At 41.6% G+C, this 19062-nt stretch overlaps 2 protein-coding genes across 3 annotated transcripts; both read left to right on the top strand.

The window, feature by feature from the left end:
- Positions 1-2072: 2072 nt before the first annotated feature.
- On the top strand, positions 2073-5337 carry polr3d (polymerase (RNA) III (DNA directed) polypeptide D). Its single transcript, XM_020093685.2, has 9 exons — positions 2073-2219; positions 3044-3211; positions 3320-3363; positions 3464-3618; positions 3703-3827; positions 3917-4073; positions 4179-4426; positions 4510-4662; positions 4881-5337. The coding sequence occupies exons 2-9, from the start codon at positions 3050-3052 to the stop codon at positions 4995-4997; spliced, it is 1161 nt and encodes a 386-aa protein (XP_019949244.1). The 5' UTR covers positions 2073-2219; positions 3044-3049; the 3' UTR covers positions 4998-5337.
- Positions 5338-5790: 453 nt separating this feature from the next.
- Positions 5791-17346, top strand: LOC109633855 (glycerol-3-phosphate acyltransferase 4). Of its 2 annotated transcripts, none has more exons than XM_020093997.2 (13): positions 5791-5981; positions 6624-7265; positions 9781-9850; positions 9961-10261; positions 11807-11881; positions 12002-12091; positions 13930-14023; positions 14139-14254; positions 14473-14528; positions 14652-14737; positions 15073-15201; positions 15514-15593; positions 16001-17346. In XM_020093997.2, the coding sequence occupies exons 2-13, from the start codon at positions 7098-7100 to the stop codon at positions 16107-16109; spliced, it is 1374 nt and encodes a 457-aa protein (XP_019949556.1). In that variant the 5' UTR covers positions 5791-5981; positions 6624-7097; the 3' UTR covers positions 16110-17346. The 2 variants fall into 2 exon arrangements, with proteins under 2 accessions (XP_019949556.1, XP_019949558.1); XM_020093999.2 differs by having other exon boundaries at positions 5848-5912.
- Positions 17347-19062: the final 1716 nt, after the last annotated feature.

Raw genomic sequence — 19062 nt, 5'->3', positions numbered from 1 at the left:
CTGGTTCAACCTCCGTCCGCCTTTCATCTCCATTTAGGATTTAGATTAAAATGAGACCCTCCCCAGATTAATGGCCATAATCTGCTGCTAAAACAATGGACAAAGAATAAAGACAAAAAACTAAGGGATAAAGGGATAGTGAGAGTACAGTCCTTCACTAACACATACAAAAAATCGAATTGAAAAATTACAAAGACGCAGTATATTGCCATAATTCCACCGACCATGTGTGGTATTGAAAAGCTTGATTCATATCCAGCCAGCCACAGATAAGTGATACCCTCGGAGTGTAATTAAACTGCAATCATCCATCATTAGTCATGCTATGACAGCCTGCCTCTGTCCAAATCACCCCCTGAGCTCCAGGGGTAGGAACAGCCATTTTGTTAAAGGGAAGAGCTGCCTGTGTGTGTTTAGAGATTCATGCTCAATTTATGTAAACTACAGATAACATCCAGAAGGACAATATCTACTGAGTTTGAGTGACACATGCACAATGCGGAATTTTTCATTTTTCAAATCAAATTGTTTGGCTTGATTAATCACAGACCATCCCAGACCAACGCCAAGGGTGAGGGTTTATCAACAGGACACCAGCATGTTGGTGGAGTGGTTGTTTGACCTATTTGAACTATGATAAACTCCACACGTATCTTAATGTGGACTTGATGCTCACAACATGAGGAATTTATAAATGACTGCTTTTTGTTGTGGATATACACTTACAAACCTCAGAGAACTTACAGAGTAACTTGACTTTCAAAAGTCACGTCACTCATTAATGATTATATAACGTCTAAATCAAATGTGGTGTCAGGCCACAGCTGTGACAGTGTATTATTCTGATGTTGTGATATGAACTGGATTGCCTTGGACAGATTACTGACTGAGCTTACCAGGCACGGAGCCAGGGGCCCGACAGGTCACATGAGCTAAACAACCACAAACTACAGCCAAACACTAAACTGAGACACAAAAACAAACAAAACAAACATAACATGACCAGAAAGAGAAGAAAAATGACCAAAGAAAAGGTCAAAGGATCAACATAGAGACATGTCAGTTGAGGTTTGTTGTTTCTTGTACACTCTGGTCGTCTTTCTCTTTTGCAGGAGAGGTCCCAGGGCTGCAGAGCCCATTGTGTCATATCCATCCACGGGGTCCTAACAACACATCTTCCATGTTGGCGTAGATGTTGCTGTTAAATTAATTTTCAGATTAGATTAGTGTAGTTTTCCATTTGTTTATTATGGCTGCAAAAATAAGATATTTGTGGACTTATATTTTGAAAAACCCAATAGACCCAAAAAGATATCTACGAGAGAGGTTTCAAAGTTGATGCAACTAGATCGTAGAAATTCCTATCTTCTAAAAATGTTTAATGCAATGTTCTTGCGTTCTTCTTCTTCTCTACTCCCAAGTGTTGCAGCTCAGCTCTAAATAGATTCTCAGCCTGCAAGAAACACTTTGCACATATAAGACATGATGCATATTATTGTTGTACTGTATTCATTTTCATTTAAACTGCATATAAAAATACGCAAAACAGAAAAGTAACGTACTCATTTGTTTTGAATGTACTGAGTTCTGAGTGGCAGTTTCTCTGCTGATTTATCAAAGCTTCAACAGATTAATGCTAATATTAATAGACATGTTTCTCAGCATGTATATATATATATATATAAAACACCATTGTATATTGTTTATATGTATTCCTACACTTTATTACTTTTTATATGTTTGATATGAGTCTGTCATGATCACAAAGTTGATGTTTTCATTACAATGCCATGAAATATGATGAGGTTTGTGTTTTCTGTGGAAACCTCAATACAATTTAACTGAAGTTTTTATGCAAATTACATTCTCCCACTATGTGTGTTAAGTGTAATTCATCAAACACAAATTGTGCATTGACATAAAAAATCTAAATAACTATAATGACTATACTATAATTTGTTGTTATTATTATTGTTTTGTTTTTGTTGTTTTTAGAAGAAGAAGAAAGAGCATTTTCTTCATCCGGGGTCTTGCAGGGGAAAACGTGAGTTTCCGCACGCACCGTTTATCCACGTGACCTCTCCGGCTGATGACAGAGCGGAAGTGTCATGGCGCCGCGCGTCCTGCAGCGTCACAAACAGCATCAACGCGACTTGTGATGAGTCGTGTCGTCCTCGTGTGGACTCGGGGTCTGTTCAGGAAATCACAGGAGTAAAAAGGTGAGTGTCCGGAGGGACACAGAGCGTCAACACTCCGGACTGACGCTGTTAAAGCTGCGTCCACTGTGATTTCATGTTGTGATCTGACCACGTGTTGCTGGATTTCTGCTGCTGTTGACACCAAATCTTTAAAATTAAGATTCACGGTGATAAAACAAACTCAGTTTAAAGTGGCCGTTTGGATTGTGCACTTAAAATCGCTGTTGGTGCTTAATACCACTCATATACACACTTGTTTCCACTGTTTCTACATCCTATTTGCATGGAACTCAAGCCTTTGTAAAATATGACTTACTGTATTCATTTATTTATTTAAATGTACTCGCTGAGTTGAAGAATACTTGAAACAAAAAATATTTAGGATTTAAATGCAGTTAATATAATCTTCTGTCTTTCTTGAACAAATGAATTTTAATTTGCCGGGACATCCAGGTTACTCCTGTACAGTCTGGCCTCTGTAATGAGTTTTTACAGTGTTTAACACTGGAGATAAACTTGATCACTGTTGTGAAGGAGAATTACTGTTTTACAAGACAATTGTTAAAATGCATTGTTAGCCATAATAACCACTAAGACACAATGAACAACATTATCTTTATTATTAGACAATTTTAGAAGATTAATCAAATACTCTCAGTACAATTTCCATATTTTTTCTAACCCTAACATGTACACTCTAAAATTACACGCATAAACACATCCAGTACTTGACTTCCCACAACGTTTGGTAAAGCTAGGAATCAAACCTTTCAAGATATTATTATATGGCTGTCATGATGAAGCGTTTATGAAGCTATAAAAAAATGAAATCATTTTTCTCTCAGTTTAGGATGGCTGATTCAGGCTCAGGTGACCCCAGTGGTCAACGTGTGCCAACTCCTGGAGGGAGCAGTGTCGGACTGCTGACGGGCCGCCGACCTGCAGGAGCCATGACTCCAGTCCGTCTCCCTTCAATGCGATCGAGAGACCTCACCCTGGGAGGAGTGAAGAAGGTGTTGTACTGTAGAATATGAATATATATACAATCAATTGATGAATTATTTTCCAATAATTTGACTGTTCCAATGATTGAACCCTGTTTTTGTGTTTTTGTTTTCTAGAAAACGTTTACACCCAACATTATCGGCCGAAAAACCAAAGAGGAGTAAGTTTCATTATTGACGTTAAAACAGACAAATATTCCAGAGCAAATGGATAAAACAGTTTTTCTGTCTGTTGGTCAACCACATTCTCTGTCACGGCAGATCAAAAGTTGAAGGCGGGGATAGGAGAGAGAAGAGGGATGGCAATCGAGGGCGAGGTCAGAGAGATAGAGGCAGGGGCCGAGGTCGCCCAGAGGTCATCCAGTCCCACTCTATTTTTGAACAGGGGCCTGCTGAGATGATGATGAAAAAGAGAGGTAGGAGTTCAGCTGGAAAAACACAGCCGCTTTGACTACCTCTTTAAATCAATGCCATCAAGTAAACTCTTGAATCAAACACAGGCGGCTATGAAAATGAGAGAGATGCTCCGAGCGTGGGGCCGTCACCCATCATCAATATTAAAAAGGAGAAGAGGGAGACGGAGGAAGAGACTAAAGAGATCCTCCGCAATCTGGAACGAGAAAACGTGAGACCTAGTCATCAGTATTTTAATAAATCGCTTTATTTTGCCTTTTCCAAAAAAACAACTTTATTTTTTTCCTTTGGCGTTCTCAGGTTATAGACGATCCCTTCCTGCGGAGTGAGCAGAGGAGCTGCCCCGTCCAGCTCCCCCTCGCTGTGTCAGGATGGGGATTCAAGGAGGAATTCAGTAACGCTGTTAAAATTGAGAAGATGGAGGAGGATTGTGAACCCATGGAGACAGCAGTTAAAGGTGAAGGCAGTTTAAATGCTCCTTCTCCTTTTTAAAGCAGGAAAGGATTTGCAAACATGCTGGTCACATAGCTGCTCTCTCAAAATACTGATTTCTTCTCTCTAGTCAAACAGGAGCCAGAGGAAATAGAAATAAAGAAGTCAGAGGGCGCTTTCAAGCCTCCTCCGATCCCTGAGCCCGAGATTCTGCACGACCTGCTGAATAGATGGAGTCTGAGCAAAGGGGAGGAGCTGTTCTTCATTCAGCTGCCTGACTCGCTGCCCGGCCAGCCACCCACCAAAGAGCACAAGCCGCAGAAGACGGAGGTGCAGTCAGAGGATGGACAGTCTGTGCTTCTGAAAACAGAGTCTCAGGTACAGTAGGTACAGCCGATGTCTAATGGGTTAAAACACGTGATGATACTGAGGTTAAATGTGTAAAATGTAATGTTTAACAGGAAGAGGAGGCTGAAGAGAACTGCTGTAATCTGAAAGATCTGCGGGAGGGTGTTGTAGGAAAGATGCTGGTGCGGAAGTCAGGCCGGGTTCAGCTCATACTGGGACAAGTGACTCTCGATGTGTCTCTGGGAACATCGTGCTCCTTCCTGCAGGTATGATGGCAGGGTAGGAAACTTGGAAATGTTCTGAAAAATGTCCAGAACAACTGAATTGGACATTTGCATTCTCACGTACAAATGCTTGAGAAATGTACAGAAAATATCCAGAAAAGATCCAGAGTTCAGCTCAATTACAGACCAGTCAATTTAACAGAGGGTCAATATTTACCATCAGTGCTCTCTGACGTGCTTTTCTCTTCTTCTCCTCTCAGGAGCTGGTCTCTGTAGGTACGGAGGGAAGAACAGGCGACTTGACTGTTTTAGGAAACATCAAACACAAAATGGTTTGTTCTCCAGACTTTGAGGCTTTACTGGAGGGCAGTGCTTGATGCTCAAGAAAGCAGCACAGCATCCTCGAGCTATGACAGACGGACGCACTTGTGCTGGGTTGTGATGTTGAAAAGATGCTCACTGTTACTGTGGACTGTCACTGGATGGTTGATAGCATCTCTTGAGTGGCGATAATAACCTGGTGAAATACACTATCTGTATATAGGAAATATGACCGAGTCCTTGTTTTCTTCTTATGAAACAAGAATATGAATTCAGGGCTCGAAGGTTGAATGCTGTGCCAAATGTCAGAGCTATTTTCATTTATCTACATCTGAAATTACTTGAGAAAACTGTACATGAATGTAAATGTGTGAATAAAAAAAAAGTGTTATTCAAGTTGGTGTCAAATGTATTTATAAGATTGAAAGGTAAAAGATTTGAATTGTTTGTTCACCAAATTACAAAACAGAAAGAAAAGAACAATTTTCAACATGCAGGAGGTAAAGGAAGTGAGATTTAGTATTTTATTTTATACAACCCCTGTTGTATTATGGAATCCTCATGTTTGTGCTCACTGATCACATTTTAAAAGCTGACACTGAAGGATAAATTAATTTCTGTTGTGTGCAAAGCTGGTTTACGTACATAATATAATTGAGTCTGAAGCAGCTATAAACACATGTTATGTGTTTTAGTGAAAATATTGCACATTCAATAGAAAATTGCACATCAGTGGTGATACTGCACATGGAAAAAGACAGAATAATATTGTCTATAGCGAAACACCGCTGTCCAGCGCCGCTGGTGGTCAAAGTAGTACAAACATCACTTAAAAAAAAAACCCCGCAGTGTCCTGTAATGACCAACAGGGGTCAGTGTTGTACGGAGCTTGTTGAGCTCCACGCCGGAGCCGCTCTTGTCCGCCGGGTGGAGTTTGGGTTCAGTCCCCGACACAAAGCGCAGTGATGGAGGTGAGTGAGGAGCCGCCGCACCGGCGCCGGGACTCAGCGTGACTGGAGGTCCGTTCCGCACAACGTTCGGTGAGCACCGTTTGTTTCGGGATAGAACCCCGTTAAGTCCGCTGAACTTCACGCACCGAATAACGGGAGAGAATCGCTGGTGTACGCAGTTGACGCTCCGCCGGGCGGTGCTGCGAGGGGCTCGGTGTGGAGCTAGCTGAGCGAGGCGGAGCACACCGTTAGCTCCCAGGCTACAAGCTAACACAAGCGTGTATTTCACCCGTGCGGAGCCTCAGTGTCGCCACCAAGCAAACGGATTACGTGTTGCTCGTGTTTGTTGTTGTTTCGTGGGGTTAGCAGGTGGCTACATGAGCACAGGAAGGCTAACAGTAGATAAGTTAAGGTAACCCAGTGTGGTGTGGTTCGGGATGGAGCCGCTCGCTAGCTGCATCAGCCGGCTGGATGAGGCCCTGTGATGTTATCCCTGCACCGTGGCTAATCACAGGAACACGCTAACTTCATGTGGTCCGGACACACTACGCACACAACCACTGCTCAGCAGACTAATGCAATCTGTCATGTTTATCCAGCGGGATCAGTGTTCAGTTTGAATAGTTTAAATGAACTCAGTGACGCAGGGACACGTTTTCCCTCCGTGTAATATTAGATGAGCTCTAGGACATATTGTGACAGCACTGACTCTTCATCTGTACATGTCTGCAGGACCGTGGGACACTGAGCTGCAGGAACCTCCGGGATCTTCACCAGACAAGAGAACCATCTGCTGCACACACTTTTGTTTCCATGTGTACATCCCTGAGGGAGAGGGAGGCTCTGCTCGAATAACAAACATCTGAAGAAAGAGGTCAGCATTTCATCACAGCAGCTGTAAAGACTTTCTGTTCCTGGAACTGATGAAATACCGAAGATCACAGAACTGGTTCATGGTGAAAATAATGAAATTCAGTAATATTGCCCAAGAGGGCAACGCCAAGATGGAGACTTTTATTTGTTTTGAAACTGTGTTCAGCACCAGGAGAAGCTCCGTCCCTTAGTTGTCTTGATGAAGGCCTTTTTCTGACAATAGATAAGGGCCACTCGCCCTGAGTGGAGGTGGACTACTGTATCTCCTCTACCACCGGCTCTGCTCTTTGATTGCCACTATTTAATAGATATAATTTCCCTCCTGACCTCAACATGGAGCTCTTCTTCAACCCCTTTGACAACCTGGTGTGTATCCTGCTGGGCATCTCCCTCACCGTGTGGTTCACCCTGCTGCTGGTCTTCATCATCGTGCCTGCCATCTTTGGGGTGTCCTTCGGCATCCGGCGTCTCTACATGAAAACATTGTTAAAGATATTTGAGGTAAGATCTTCCCACGCTACTGAAGAAACTGCAGTTTGATCCATAAAGTTAACTTCTTAGTTGAAGCTGTGGAATGGAAACACAAAATGTAGGTCTTTACTTGCACACTTGTTGTACCTGCTCTGGATAACACCTTCTTCACTTCTTCCCATTTTTGCTGTTTCAACACAGTTTGTGTGCAGAAAGCAGCTGTCGGTATATTATTTTATTTCTACATCTGAATGTCTGACGGTGGGTTTTGTGTCACAGAAACTTCAGAGTAGGCGGTCAGCCACAGGCTTTAGGCTTTTCTTCATTCTCTAACCACTGACTTTTAACTGTCTGATCATCAATACAGACCCAGAGCCATTATTCTCTTGTTATGTAACTGAAGAAAACAGCCACACAGACCATGTTGGTAACTGTTGTCTGAAACGTGCTTGTAGCCGAAGTCTGGAACAGATATCCCTGATGGTATTAATGCATCTGCTGCGTTGTGTAATGTGGATGGTTCAAGATTTACCATTTGATGGTCTCCTCACATATTGGAGTCCAGTTTCTCTCCTGCTGCTGCCTCCGGTGTAGTTTCACTAGTGAAGCTGTCATCACTTTCCAACTCGTACCCCTGAGAACAGATCCTGTGCCAGAAATAAATGGACGAGTGGGAGATATCATGAGAGATTTTCTCTTCTCATGATTACACCAGCAGCCATGAGATTTAGACAGAAGGTCAAGGGACAGATTCGGTTCAGACAGTGTGAAGCTGAAGCAATCTTCTCAAACGTCTCCATTTCAGGCTTGTTGAATAAAAAGAATGAGTCTTAGTCATCGACATGATTCACTGTAAAACATCTGATTCTCATGCACTTCATATGGGAAAAAAACGTGTCTATCACATCAAGTTCTGAAGCCACATGTGAGCATGACGTACCCACTAAGTTTTATCTGTGCTCCTCCTCACTCAAAGAATCCTCACTTTCGGTGGAGGCGGCATTCCAACACGATGACTCAGTATTACAACTTATTAAAAGGTGATTTAAACGTTGTAAAAAAAGTAGGGAAAATATACTACTGAGGTGAAGTGAAGCATAGAAATGCTCCCTACTAAACAAATAGATATTGTGTACATATTCTGTTAGAGCCGTGATAACTGGTCATGCAAATAGCCGTCACTGCTGTGGGATAAGTGTTGTCCAACTGTGTCAGTAATCAAACAGGTGTCAGATGACTCTGTCCCATAAAACTCTTGTGCCTTTTTATTTATGTATGAGTGTACAAAGTATATGGCCTAACTCTTTATATAAATATAGTGATTGTAGTGTCATTCACCACTAACCAGCAAGCACATTGAGAAATGACTGGGTCTTTTTTAGCCATGATAAAGCAATTATAAATGTTGTATTCTGTGAACCTGTGCAAGTGCCAAACTATTAGTGAATTAGTAAAAAGTGAGACCCAACTTTAGAATGGGGACGTGTTCTAAGAAATAGACTCAATTCAGAGTCATTTGGACATGAACACTTGTTTTGATGGAATAAACCTTATTTATTAAGTGTTATTAAGCAGAATTGTTGTGGTACAGAGTTTGTTAATATTGTTATTCATACTCAACAATTTGCTTACTTACCATCTATTATAAGTAATTGAGAGGTTTGTGGAAAAGCATTTGTTTAAAGGTTGTAACATCAAGTGCTTTTTATACCGATGACTGAAGAGCCAGTGCTGATGTGCATGTTATAATCAACAAGTTAAATATGAACCTGTGTTGTATTTTAAGGTTTATAAGGTTACAAGTTTTTCTATTGTGATATCTGCAGCTGTGAGGTGCAGGCAAAACCAACCTATCCCTCAACATTCTTGGAATTCTTTTATAAGTGCCCCTGGCTTAATTCCAGTGCTTCTGACTAATATATAAATGCTGGGTAAAGCATTACTGTATTTGATTATACCTCCAAATCAGTTTCAGTTTACTGTGATTGATCTATAAATATATGATTGATTGATGTAGCCTTAGAGATATTCCATGCTGGTGTAAGATGTGTAGTTGGAGACGGGTGTAGAACACATCCAGCGCCTCCCATATTTTTCCATACTCTCCTGTAGTTGGGAGAAGAACACTGTGTCCTTTTCCTGCCTCACTGGAGACATTGCATGGTTATTTTTCTCTCAGTGTGCAAAGTGCACACAAAGGGCTAGGCTTTTACCTCGAAGGGTTTATATTTAACTCTGACTGTAGTGTAATGCATCCAGCTGAGATACATTAAACTACAATCAGAGGAAGAAGTGGGTGTTGTAATGCAAGTTTCTTAGAGCAAGGCTGAGGTCACAGATAAGCCAGGGGTGTTACTGGTACAGAATGATTCAAATGAGGAAGATGAGACATCACATCAGTGTGCTAATAGTGGCAGCTGGTTGCTAAACAAATGTTAGCATGTTGTCTTTGCACTCCTCAAATAGAAGGCTTAAAGTGAGCTCTCTGTTTTGTGTTTTTGGTCCCTCGTGAGTCCCTCACTCTTTTGTTTTGTTTTTTCTCCAGTGGGCCACACTCAGGATAGAGAGAGGAGCGAAAGAAAAGAATCACCTCTTATACAAACCCTACTCAAATGGTAAGACTTGATGATCGGTTTGTTTTCATGTGCTTATGAATGTTCAGTAGCTGTATTTGTTATAGAGGTGAGTATCGCTAACATCCTGTTTCTCTGGCTCTCTTGTCCAGCAATCATTGCAAAGGAGCCCACCTCCTTGGAGCAGGAGATCAAGGAGATCCGGCGGAGCGGCAGCAACAGAGACCTGGACTCCGCTCCTGAGTTTGAGATGTCAGACATCTTCTATTTTGCTCGGCGGGGAGTCGCGAGCATCATGGATGATGAGGTGACTAAGCGGTTCTCTGCTGAGGAGTTGGAGTCCTGGAATCTGCTGACCCGCAGCAATAACAACTTCCACTATATCAGCCTGAGACTGACCGTCCTATGGGGGCTGGGCCTGCTGATCCGCTACGGGTTCCTTCTGCCTCTTAGGTATTAGCTCTACCTCCACCAACCCTGATCGCAGAAACCTTTTTGTCAAGTCTAGAAATTAAACTTTAGTCTGTCTTGCACAAGCAGCCACCAGTGTAACACAACTCACAAATCAGATCAGATTTATTTATAACCAGTGCTTAAAAACAACAACAGCTGCTCATTGTACTGTATAAAAAAGAGATCAACTAGACTCAGGAGAGTGTATACCTCAGCCAAGATATAACAGTCCCCTTGAATTCAATCAAGCTGCACCAAACTGCACACACTCATCGATATCAGTCATCTAAATATCCCTGATGGTCTGCAGGCACTGTTGTTGACAAGCTGGTGAACGAAAATTTGTCAAAGACAGGATCAGCCTCAACATTTAATGGTTCCTTTCTTGGCCCATGTCCCATCCTTCCAAGTCTCATGAGAACAGGACGAATGTGGTCCCTCTTCCCTGGAACCAGTCAGAAGTCTGGCTCAACATTTTGGAGCAGGTCAACGCAAGATAATTCAACATGGGATTTAACTAACACATTTTAAGATTCTTACCTGCTGGGTATCTGATAGAAAACCTCTGGATCGAGCCTGAGGCTTTGTATTTGACTGCTTTTTCATGAGTCACTGCACTGAAGTATGAAAATGTGTCAACGGTGCATGGTGGGTGACACATTAGGCCTGGGGGTTTATAGCATCGTCGTTAAGAACGCAAAGTCAAACCAGCTATCGAAACAATATGTGTGTAGCTGCAGGCTTTCATTAGCTGAGAATCCAGGTTCACACAGACAACACATTCACATCCCTGGGAAATTTAGTTCCCAACTCACCAAACAAGGATGCTATTCAAATGCAAACATACACAGACAAACATAAAGCTCCACAACTCACAATGCAACTTTAAATGTCTGCACACAAAGAGAGTTAAAGGGGGAGCTCCTCCTCAGACTCAGCTTAGAGGCACAGGGACAGTGACTCAGTACTAAGCCTGGTTGGCTCATGTCCAGTTCCCAGTGGGGAGAGGAATCAGGCCACCGCTGCACAGACAGACCACATTTCTAGTCTCACATCCATCCGATAGATTCTGCCATTCACCACTCTTCCAGTCAAACAACGGCCTCTCTCACCGCTTGCATGAAACCTTCATCTCTTGTGTTTTTTTAATCCTCGGCCAATTTGATCGGCACCTTCTCCAGCCTCTGGGTGACTGGTCCATCCAGATTAAGACTTGTTGGTCAGCTTAACGACTGCCTAATATGTCCACCTGCAGGTTCTGGAGTCTATTATCAGTGACAGTGGCGAGTAGAGGAGAGCGTGATACTTTAAATTGATTACAAGAAGAGAGTGGGACTGGATCACTCATGACCTTTACATGTAAACTGAGCAGTTACTCTTTTGCAGTGAAAAGTTGGAGAAGGTCTATGGTACAGAGTCATGTTCTTGTATTTAACTACCTGTTTTAACTGGTGCATCTAAACAAGGAAATCCTCCTTTTCATGTTTTGTTGAAAGATTCCCTGTCAAAGCTTTATGAAACCCGTCTGCTCTCTCTCCTCACCAGGGTCACTCTTGCCTTCACTGGTGTAGGCCTCCTTGTGTTCCTCACCTGTGTTATCGGTCTGCTGCCGAACGGAAGGTACAACTCATAACAAGCATGTTGTTTATTTTGATCCAAAACACCTCTTCAGACCTCTGAATGTAATCTTTTTAGATTTGCCTTCTTGACAAAAAGAGAATCATGTTGTTTTTCTTCCAGGATAAAAAACCTTCTGAGTAAGAAAGTCCATTTGATGTGCTACAGAATATGTGTCAGAGCTCTGACGGCCATCATAACCTACCATGACAGGTAAAGGAAATAACTGCCTCTTAATTATTTTACCAGAAGGTCTGCTGCTAGACTCATTAAATATTTACAGCCACTTAAATTGAATGAGTGGATGGATAAAAGAGATGGTTGAGCATATGTGGGAGTGTTTGTTCGGTCATTGTCTGAAAAACAAATACATGCAACAGTCAAGTCTCTGACGAATGAGTCAAGGTACGGATAAAATCCGTAAATGACTCCAGCCAGACTGGTTTTTTTGAACTTAAGATAAAGACAGTTCCACACCTTGACATTTAACACAGTGCTGTTCACTGACTATAAACAGCAGGTGGAGTCACGATGACAACAGAGTGGTGGTATATATCCTGCTAATGATACAAAACACTATTTCGGAAATGGTGTCATTGCTGCAGATATTTTTACAGACTAAAATGGTATGTGCGTGTAAGTACTGAAGCAAATATTTAAAATGTACTCTGTCTTTGCAGTATTTATACTCATGCCATTGACGAGTGTCGGTTAGGGTTGATTGGTTCCTGATTACTTTCACTTTAGCACCAGTTTGGTCACGTTTCACTGTAAAGTTCAGCAAGAAAGTTCCTCAGTGTTTCCATGAAGTTTCTCAATTTCTTCTCTACTTTTTTTCCCCCCATCACGTGCAGTCACAGCACTGGGTCGTGGGTAAAACCTCTAGTAAGTTTACTCTAGGCAGTTTGTGGAAGTAAACATTGATAATAATAAAAATCATTTTAAAAAAAAAACGTGCATAAATACGAATTAGCATTTTTGAAGTTCTCCATTTTAAGCATTTTGTTATGGCAACATTTCCCCCCCCCACAAAATACATTAACAAACTGTTCTTGCCCTGTCTTATCATGTCTTGAAGTTTTGATTTAAAGTTGTCGTAAATTAGAATCCAGCGGGTTATAATAAAAAGTTGCTCCATTGCTGCACATGTCGTCCACATGGTCTCATCATGCTTCTTCCTGAACCTGATCCGCTGCAGACCCTCCTGCTGTTACATGACCGAGTCTGAATGTGACATTACATAATGTCAGATGATTTGTATTTGGAGAACAGAAACCAAGGTGTGTTAGCAGTTAGACTGTGTTCACCCTGAGTGTGAGTATGAAAGGGATGGTGCCCGAGGGGCGGCTTAGACTGCTCACATTCATTGCAGCAGCTATTATAAACCTTTGAAGCTCAAAATGCTTGGAGCTGCTGTATTCATCAGGAGATACAGAGATAGTGGGTTGTGCACCAGTCTCATTCTTTTACTGTTTTTATGTTTGTCAATGTCAGAGTAAAGACAAATGTTAAAGAGCAGGGAGGGTTTTTATCAAGATGATTGCACATGCAACAGGATGTGAATTATGAAGGCGGAAGTTGTTGCAGTGAGCCCATAAACTGAAGTACATAACAGCTGGTGTTTTAACCGCAGTGCAGGCTTGACTGAAATGTATTTTATATTTTAAGCAATAGGGGAAACACATTGCTACAGTAATCAAATTAAACAAGCATCTTGGGATGTGAATGTGTGTGATTTGGCCTGTTGTAACATGTATTACCCTCCACAGTCTGGGGCTAAAAATACACAAGGGACACTGGAGGTTTCTCTCTCTCCTCCTATTTAAGACTGTAACTCTATCTTTGGAATGTGGTCTAAGTACCTTCAGGTCCTTCTTGCTCTAGGGGTCAGACCTTTAACATAGGCACCATGAGTTGCTTTGTTTTGAACAAAAAGACTAGAGGCAGTGGACCACAGTGTATGAAAACATGAATTGTAACCACATTTGTTTCTGGTCTTGATAATTTAGCCTCCAGATAGATTAACAGTTCTTTTCTCTCCACTATTCCAGTGAGAATAAACCGAAGAATGGAGGCATCTGTGTGGCCAACCACACCTCGCCCATTGATGTGATCATCCTGGCCAGCGACAGCTGCTATGCTATGGTAACTAACTAAACAAAACTTTGGCACACATTACTTTTTCCGTGCTTGTCTTTTGAAATGTAATTTTCCTCCCAGATATAGAAGTGTTATTATTTGTGTGTTTGTGTGGTGTCAGGTTGGCCAAATTCACGGTGGCTTGATGGGTGTCATCCAGAGATCCATGGTTAAGGCTTGCCCACACATTTGGTTCGAACGCTCAGAAGTCAAAGACAGACATCTAGTGGCCAAAAGGTAGCATTACAACCTTTTTTAAAAATCCTTTTTCTTTTAACTGCACATTTATTTGAACATTTCCCCGAAGTTTCTTGGTATTCAGTTAGATATTGCAAAGTATTTTTCATATTTTTACATTAAAATGATATCATGAAAAAACTTTCTGCAGTTTATGGGCGTGTCTCTTGGATGTCAAAATGAGATTTATATTAACCTACATATTTCTTGTCTTGCAGATTGAGTGACCATGTAGAGGATAAATCTAAACTGCCCATTTTGATTTTCCCAGAGGGTGAGTTTGTTCACTGATCTGATACAGATAGAGAGACTTTGTAATCTCACTCTAATCATCCAGCTTTAATAACATTTTTTATTATAAATTATTTATTTTGTAACAACTATTCTAATTCCTCAGGTACCTGCATTAACAACACATCAGTCATGATGTTTAAGAAGGGCAGTTTTGAGATTGGTGCCACAGTCTACCCTGTGGCCATCAAGGTGAGAGCTATATCTTTTTCTTTTGAGAGCTTCTAGAAAGGGCGATCAGAAAGTTCTGTTGGAGCACCACATGATAATGCATATGCTGCCAGCAGTTCTCTTGTGAGTCAGTTTTCTGTGTGATTAACATCAGGACCTGTGTTATAAGTTTGGGACCACTTGTAGGTGGATATTTGCAATTCCACCATGGACCTCAAACTTGTGTAGAGAGCTCAAACTTGTAAACCTCAGATTCTGTGTCAAACTCATCAAGTATCATAACCAGTGACGAGTACCGGTTCTAAAGTCAAACAGAGACCAAACAGCAGTCACTGATCCAATCCTTGATCTTGCAGTACGATCCCCGATTTGGAGATGCCTTCTGGAACAGCAGCAAGTTCGGCATGGTGAACTACCTGTTACGTATGATGAGCAGCTGGGCCATCGTCTGCAGCGTGTGGTACCTCCCACCCATGTCGAGAGAGGTGAGACCCCATGTTTAATTCTACATTTCCCTGCAGTTTTTTTTTACTCACAAGACAAAGGGGAGTGGCTTTGCTTTCATTGCTGTGACAACAAGCAAAGCATGTACACAAGCTTACACAATGATTTCAAAACTGATTGGTGACTCAGTGCTTGTCTTCTTTTCCTCAGAACTTCTTTATCCTGCTTGTATCTCTGTCATTCATAAAGTCAAACCACCGACAATAAATGCAAATTTGTAGTTGACTGTGAATTCTATTAAATCTGTTGTAAGGCCACTTTGTTTTAATATTACTGTCAATCTTCACCAACAGGAGGGAGAGGATGCTGTGCAGTTTGCCAACCGTGTAAAGGCAGCCATTGCAAGGCAAGGAGGTCTGGTCGACCTCCTGTGGTAAGAATACACATTCAGCTCAATGGATTCTATCACTTTCACATAGAGATACTGAACATAATCAGTTACACCTGCACTTTTTATGCGGTGACAAATCAAAAAAATAAGCCTGCTCGGTGTTACTCCACCAGCTGTAGCGTCACGAGAACCTCGAGCCAAGAACTCTGGAAAACGTCCAGATAATTTCAGGAGATAGTCCGGACTGTAGTGAATGTCTGAGAGCAGCAATTGATTCAACATTCCTTTGACACAACAAAGATATTGTCAAGTAAAAAAACTGCTCAGTTGGATGGTGTTTCATTTGTGCTTTATCTTTATCCCTCATATTGTGTGTTTGCAGAGTCAGAATCACAGCCTGTTTGATTTGATTTTCAATCCTTTGTCACTAATTTCATGCTCTTCTGCAGGGATGGAGGACTGAAGCGAGGAAAGGTAAAAGATACCTTTAAAGAAGAACAGCAGAAACTGTACAGTAAAATGCTGGTGGGGACCCAGGAAGACCGCAGTCGCTCCTGAAACCCATAAATGGAAGAGGACTGGCTCAGAGTCCCACACACGCACCTCTGACTGTGTGTAGGCAATCAGTGGGGCTCGCTCTCTACACTCCGGGACTGGAAAAGTTCCCTCTCAGATGTCAACAGTGCTCCATTTGGCTTCCTCGGTCACTGCCTCAGCCTGGCATGTTCAGTTCGCATCGCGGCTACGGGTCTTTCTCAGTCTGCTGCCTTCTGTTGGAACAGCTTGACTGGAGCCTTGCTTGCATTAGAAATTAAAAATGAGTATTGTCTTCCTCGGTGGCCGTCTTTTGAGGGAAAACCTTATTATTATTATTATTATCATTGAGATCCTGTCTTTGTTTGATAGTTTTAACTTTTTAATTTCATTTCACCGTCCTGTTTGTACCACACGGTGTTAACATTACCTGTTTATATCTGGGACGTATATACAAAATTGTTTGTTCCAAAGCTAAAACCTGTGACTGAGTTGGGGTTTTGCGTGACTGGCCCATGCCCACGGTTTGGGGGCAATTCTGCCAGATTTTGTTACATTTCAAATATTTTTATGGGCTTTTTCCAAGAGAGAAACAAATTGTATTCTAAGCTTTATGTGTTTTTGCATTAAGACTCGTATCAAACACATGTGGTCACTAACAGATTTCTGTTGCAGACTAGCTCTTGTTGTGTTGTCTGTTTTCGTGTCTGTTTTTTTTCCATAGAATGTGTAAAACGTCACATTATGAAGTGGAAATTGTTCACCCACTGTTACTGATGGAGGTTCATGTTCTTAGGCACATGTTCCTGTTCCAGTTAATGGGATTATAGTCCATTAATAAATAATTTATTTTAGATGCTTTTAGCATGGTCCCAATGTGGAAAAAATTACCATCACAATTGGTTTCCTGACTTAAACGGTTACACATTTATACTAATACACTCCCTGACATTGGCTTCCTGTCAGTGCAGTTAACATCTCGCCTAATTTATTTCAACTGAACTCTAAAAGCTATTGTCTTAATCATCCCCGCCCCTCATCAGTGGTCTTTCTCCTCCTCGGCAGCCTCCTCAAGGAGGTTTGAAGGACAGTCTGAGTGCAGCTGTGGTTCAGACTCTCCCATTAGGCTGAGGAACATGGTGGACAGCCTCCTGGGTTCCTTCCTGAGGCGTTCACCACTCTAGTTTGCTGTTATCAGGGATAGTCATTTAGATGATGTCCAATCTGTTTATTGAAATAAATGTTCAAGAATGTGACTTTACCTTTGACTTTTTGTTAAATTTGTTTGTATGTGTTTCTCTCACTGTCGATCAGTTTGAAACGTATTTGACGTGTTTAACTCGAGGCCTCGTGACTGCAGGTGAGGGTGGAGATTTAGAACAATATTTTAGTTTACTATGATAAACTATAATAAATATGTTATTTATTATTTATATTATGATATCTGCAGTATTTGGAAACATTTTAGCCCACCTTGTGTGAAGTAATTTTTTTTAACTTGCAAACATTTTCCAAAATCAAATAGTTTTTCATCTGATATTTTTCTATTTTAAATGTTTTTATTCCAAACAGCCCTGATTTAATCAGCTGCTGCTTCTTTGCTGTTCTTTGTGGAGAAACCAGGCCTCTGGTGACATTTCCTGTTTGATTGATTGCCCAGCGGGCCCCACGTTATAAAAGCACAGTCTGGCATGATGATTAGGACCTTTTTTGAAAACCATTTATTTTGCATTCGTTCCCTAAGCAAAGGACTGAGTCTCAATAACATTTCTTTCCGCGGATTCCTGCTGCTGATTCTTTAGCAGCTGCTCCATCCAAACCCGGGGCCTCCTGCCTGCAAAAAATATACTGTCACAGTCTCCTTTCAGAGAGGTTTCCCCCAACCTTTAACTTTCTTTCCAGACCGGTGATGGACATGGCAGCATTGTTTTACATCTCTGTTGCAATGGTTTTAAATGGATCTGTTGTCGCTGGTGAATAAAGCACTAAGTGTTTAGAGGAGGAGTCAGAGGAAGCAGGGAGAACAGCTCAAAAAGCTTGGCTGTGTAAAGCATGCCATGGTTGAACTGCTCATTAGCAGCACTATGGAGAGCAAGAGTTAGTTCCCCTCATGTAGCAGTCTTTGGCTTTAGCCCAGGCTGGAGCTCAGACACTGGGGTGGCACAGAACCATCTCACACCGAATGAGGAGTTTTACAGTTACAGAATGAGCTACTGTAGCTGTGATGTAAAACAACTGTGGTTACTCTGTGGTAGTAGTGACTGGAAGCTGTAGGAGGAAGCAAGCATTTCTGGAGAAAATTACACAACAGTAGAGTCATGTATATCAAAACAACATTCACATCAAAACAATGTTTTCTGTTTGCACTCATCCAAACTGATGTAATGTCTGCTGGTGCAGGACTTTACACCAGAGCAGGACATGGGATTGTGCATTTGTATCTCGTAACAAGGAGGTGATGTTTTCAGTCCTGTGCAGTTGCATTTTGCAGCTGAACACCCCTCAGCTCACCCTCCCCTCCCAAACATGAAAGAGAACCTGTGGTAGCCTTCAGTTGTCATAAAAACTTGTTTGTCCAGATTGTATGACTGTAAAAAACATGGCGGCCTCCGTAGAAAGGACCCGCTCCCGATGTAAATATAAAGTATTTAAATATAAACAGCTCATTCTAGGGTAAAGAAAACAACTCGTACAATTCAGTTGATCGCACTCTAGTTGAAACATTACGATTATTTTGTATTTCTGCCGATAGGTCCACTTACACACGGAACCTTTAAACGTGCACCTTACTTAATCAGGAATTGTGGATGGATGTTGAACATATAATCAACCCTCTTTATATACAGTCTATGAATCAACCCCTCTGTGTAAATTGTGGCCCCTTTATGACCCTTGACTTAGAAAAAGCTTAGATCTGCACTGCTTTTAAGCATTTAAACCAGAGAATAGATTAGACAGGTGCTCCTGTAGCGAAAGG

This window comes from Paralichthys olivaceus, chromosome 4 (genome assembly GCF_024713975.1).
Source record: "Paralichthys olivaceus isolate ysfri-2021 chromosome 4, ASM2471397v2, whole genome shotgun sequence".
In the NCBI taxonomy this organism is placed as follows: Eukaryota; Metazoa; Chordata; class Actinopteri; order Pleuronectiformes; family Paralichthyidae; genus Paralichthys; species Paralichthys olivaceus.
Note: the sequence above shows the minus strand (reverse complement) of the source record. Positions and strands in the feature narration are given on the sequence as shown.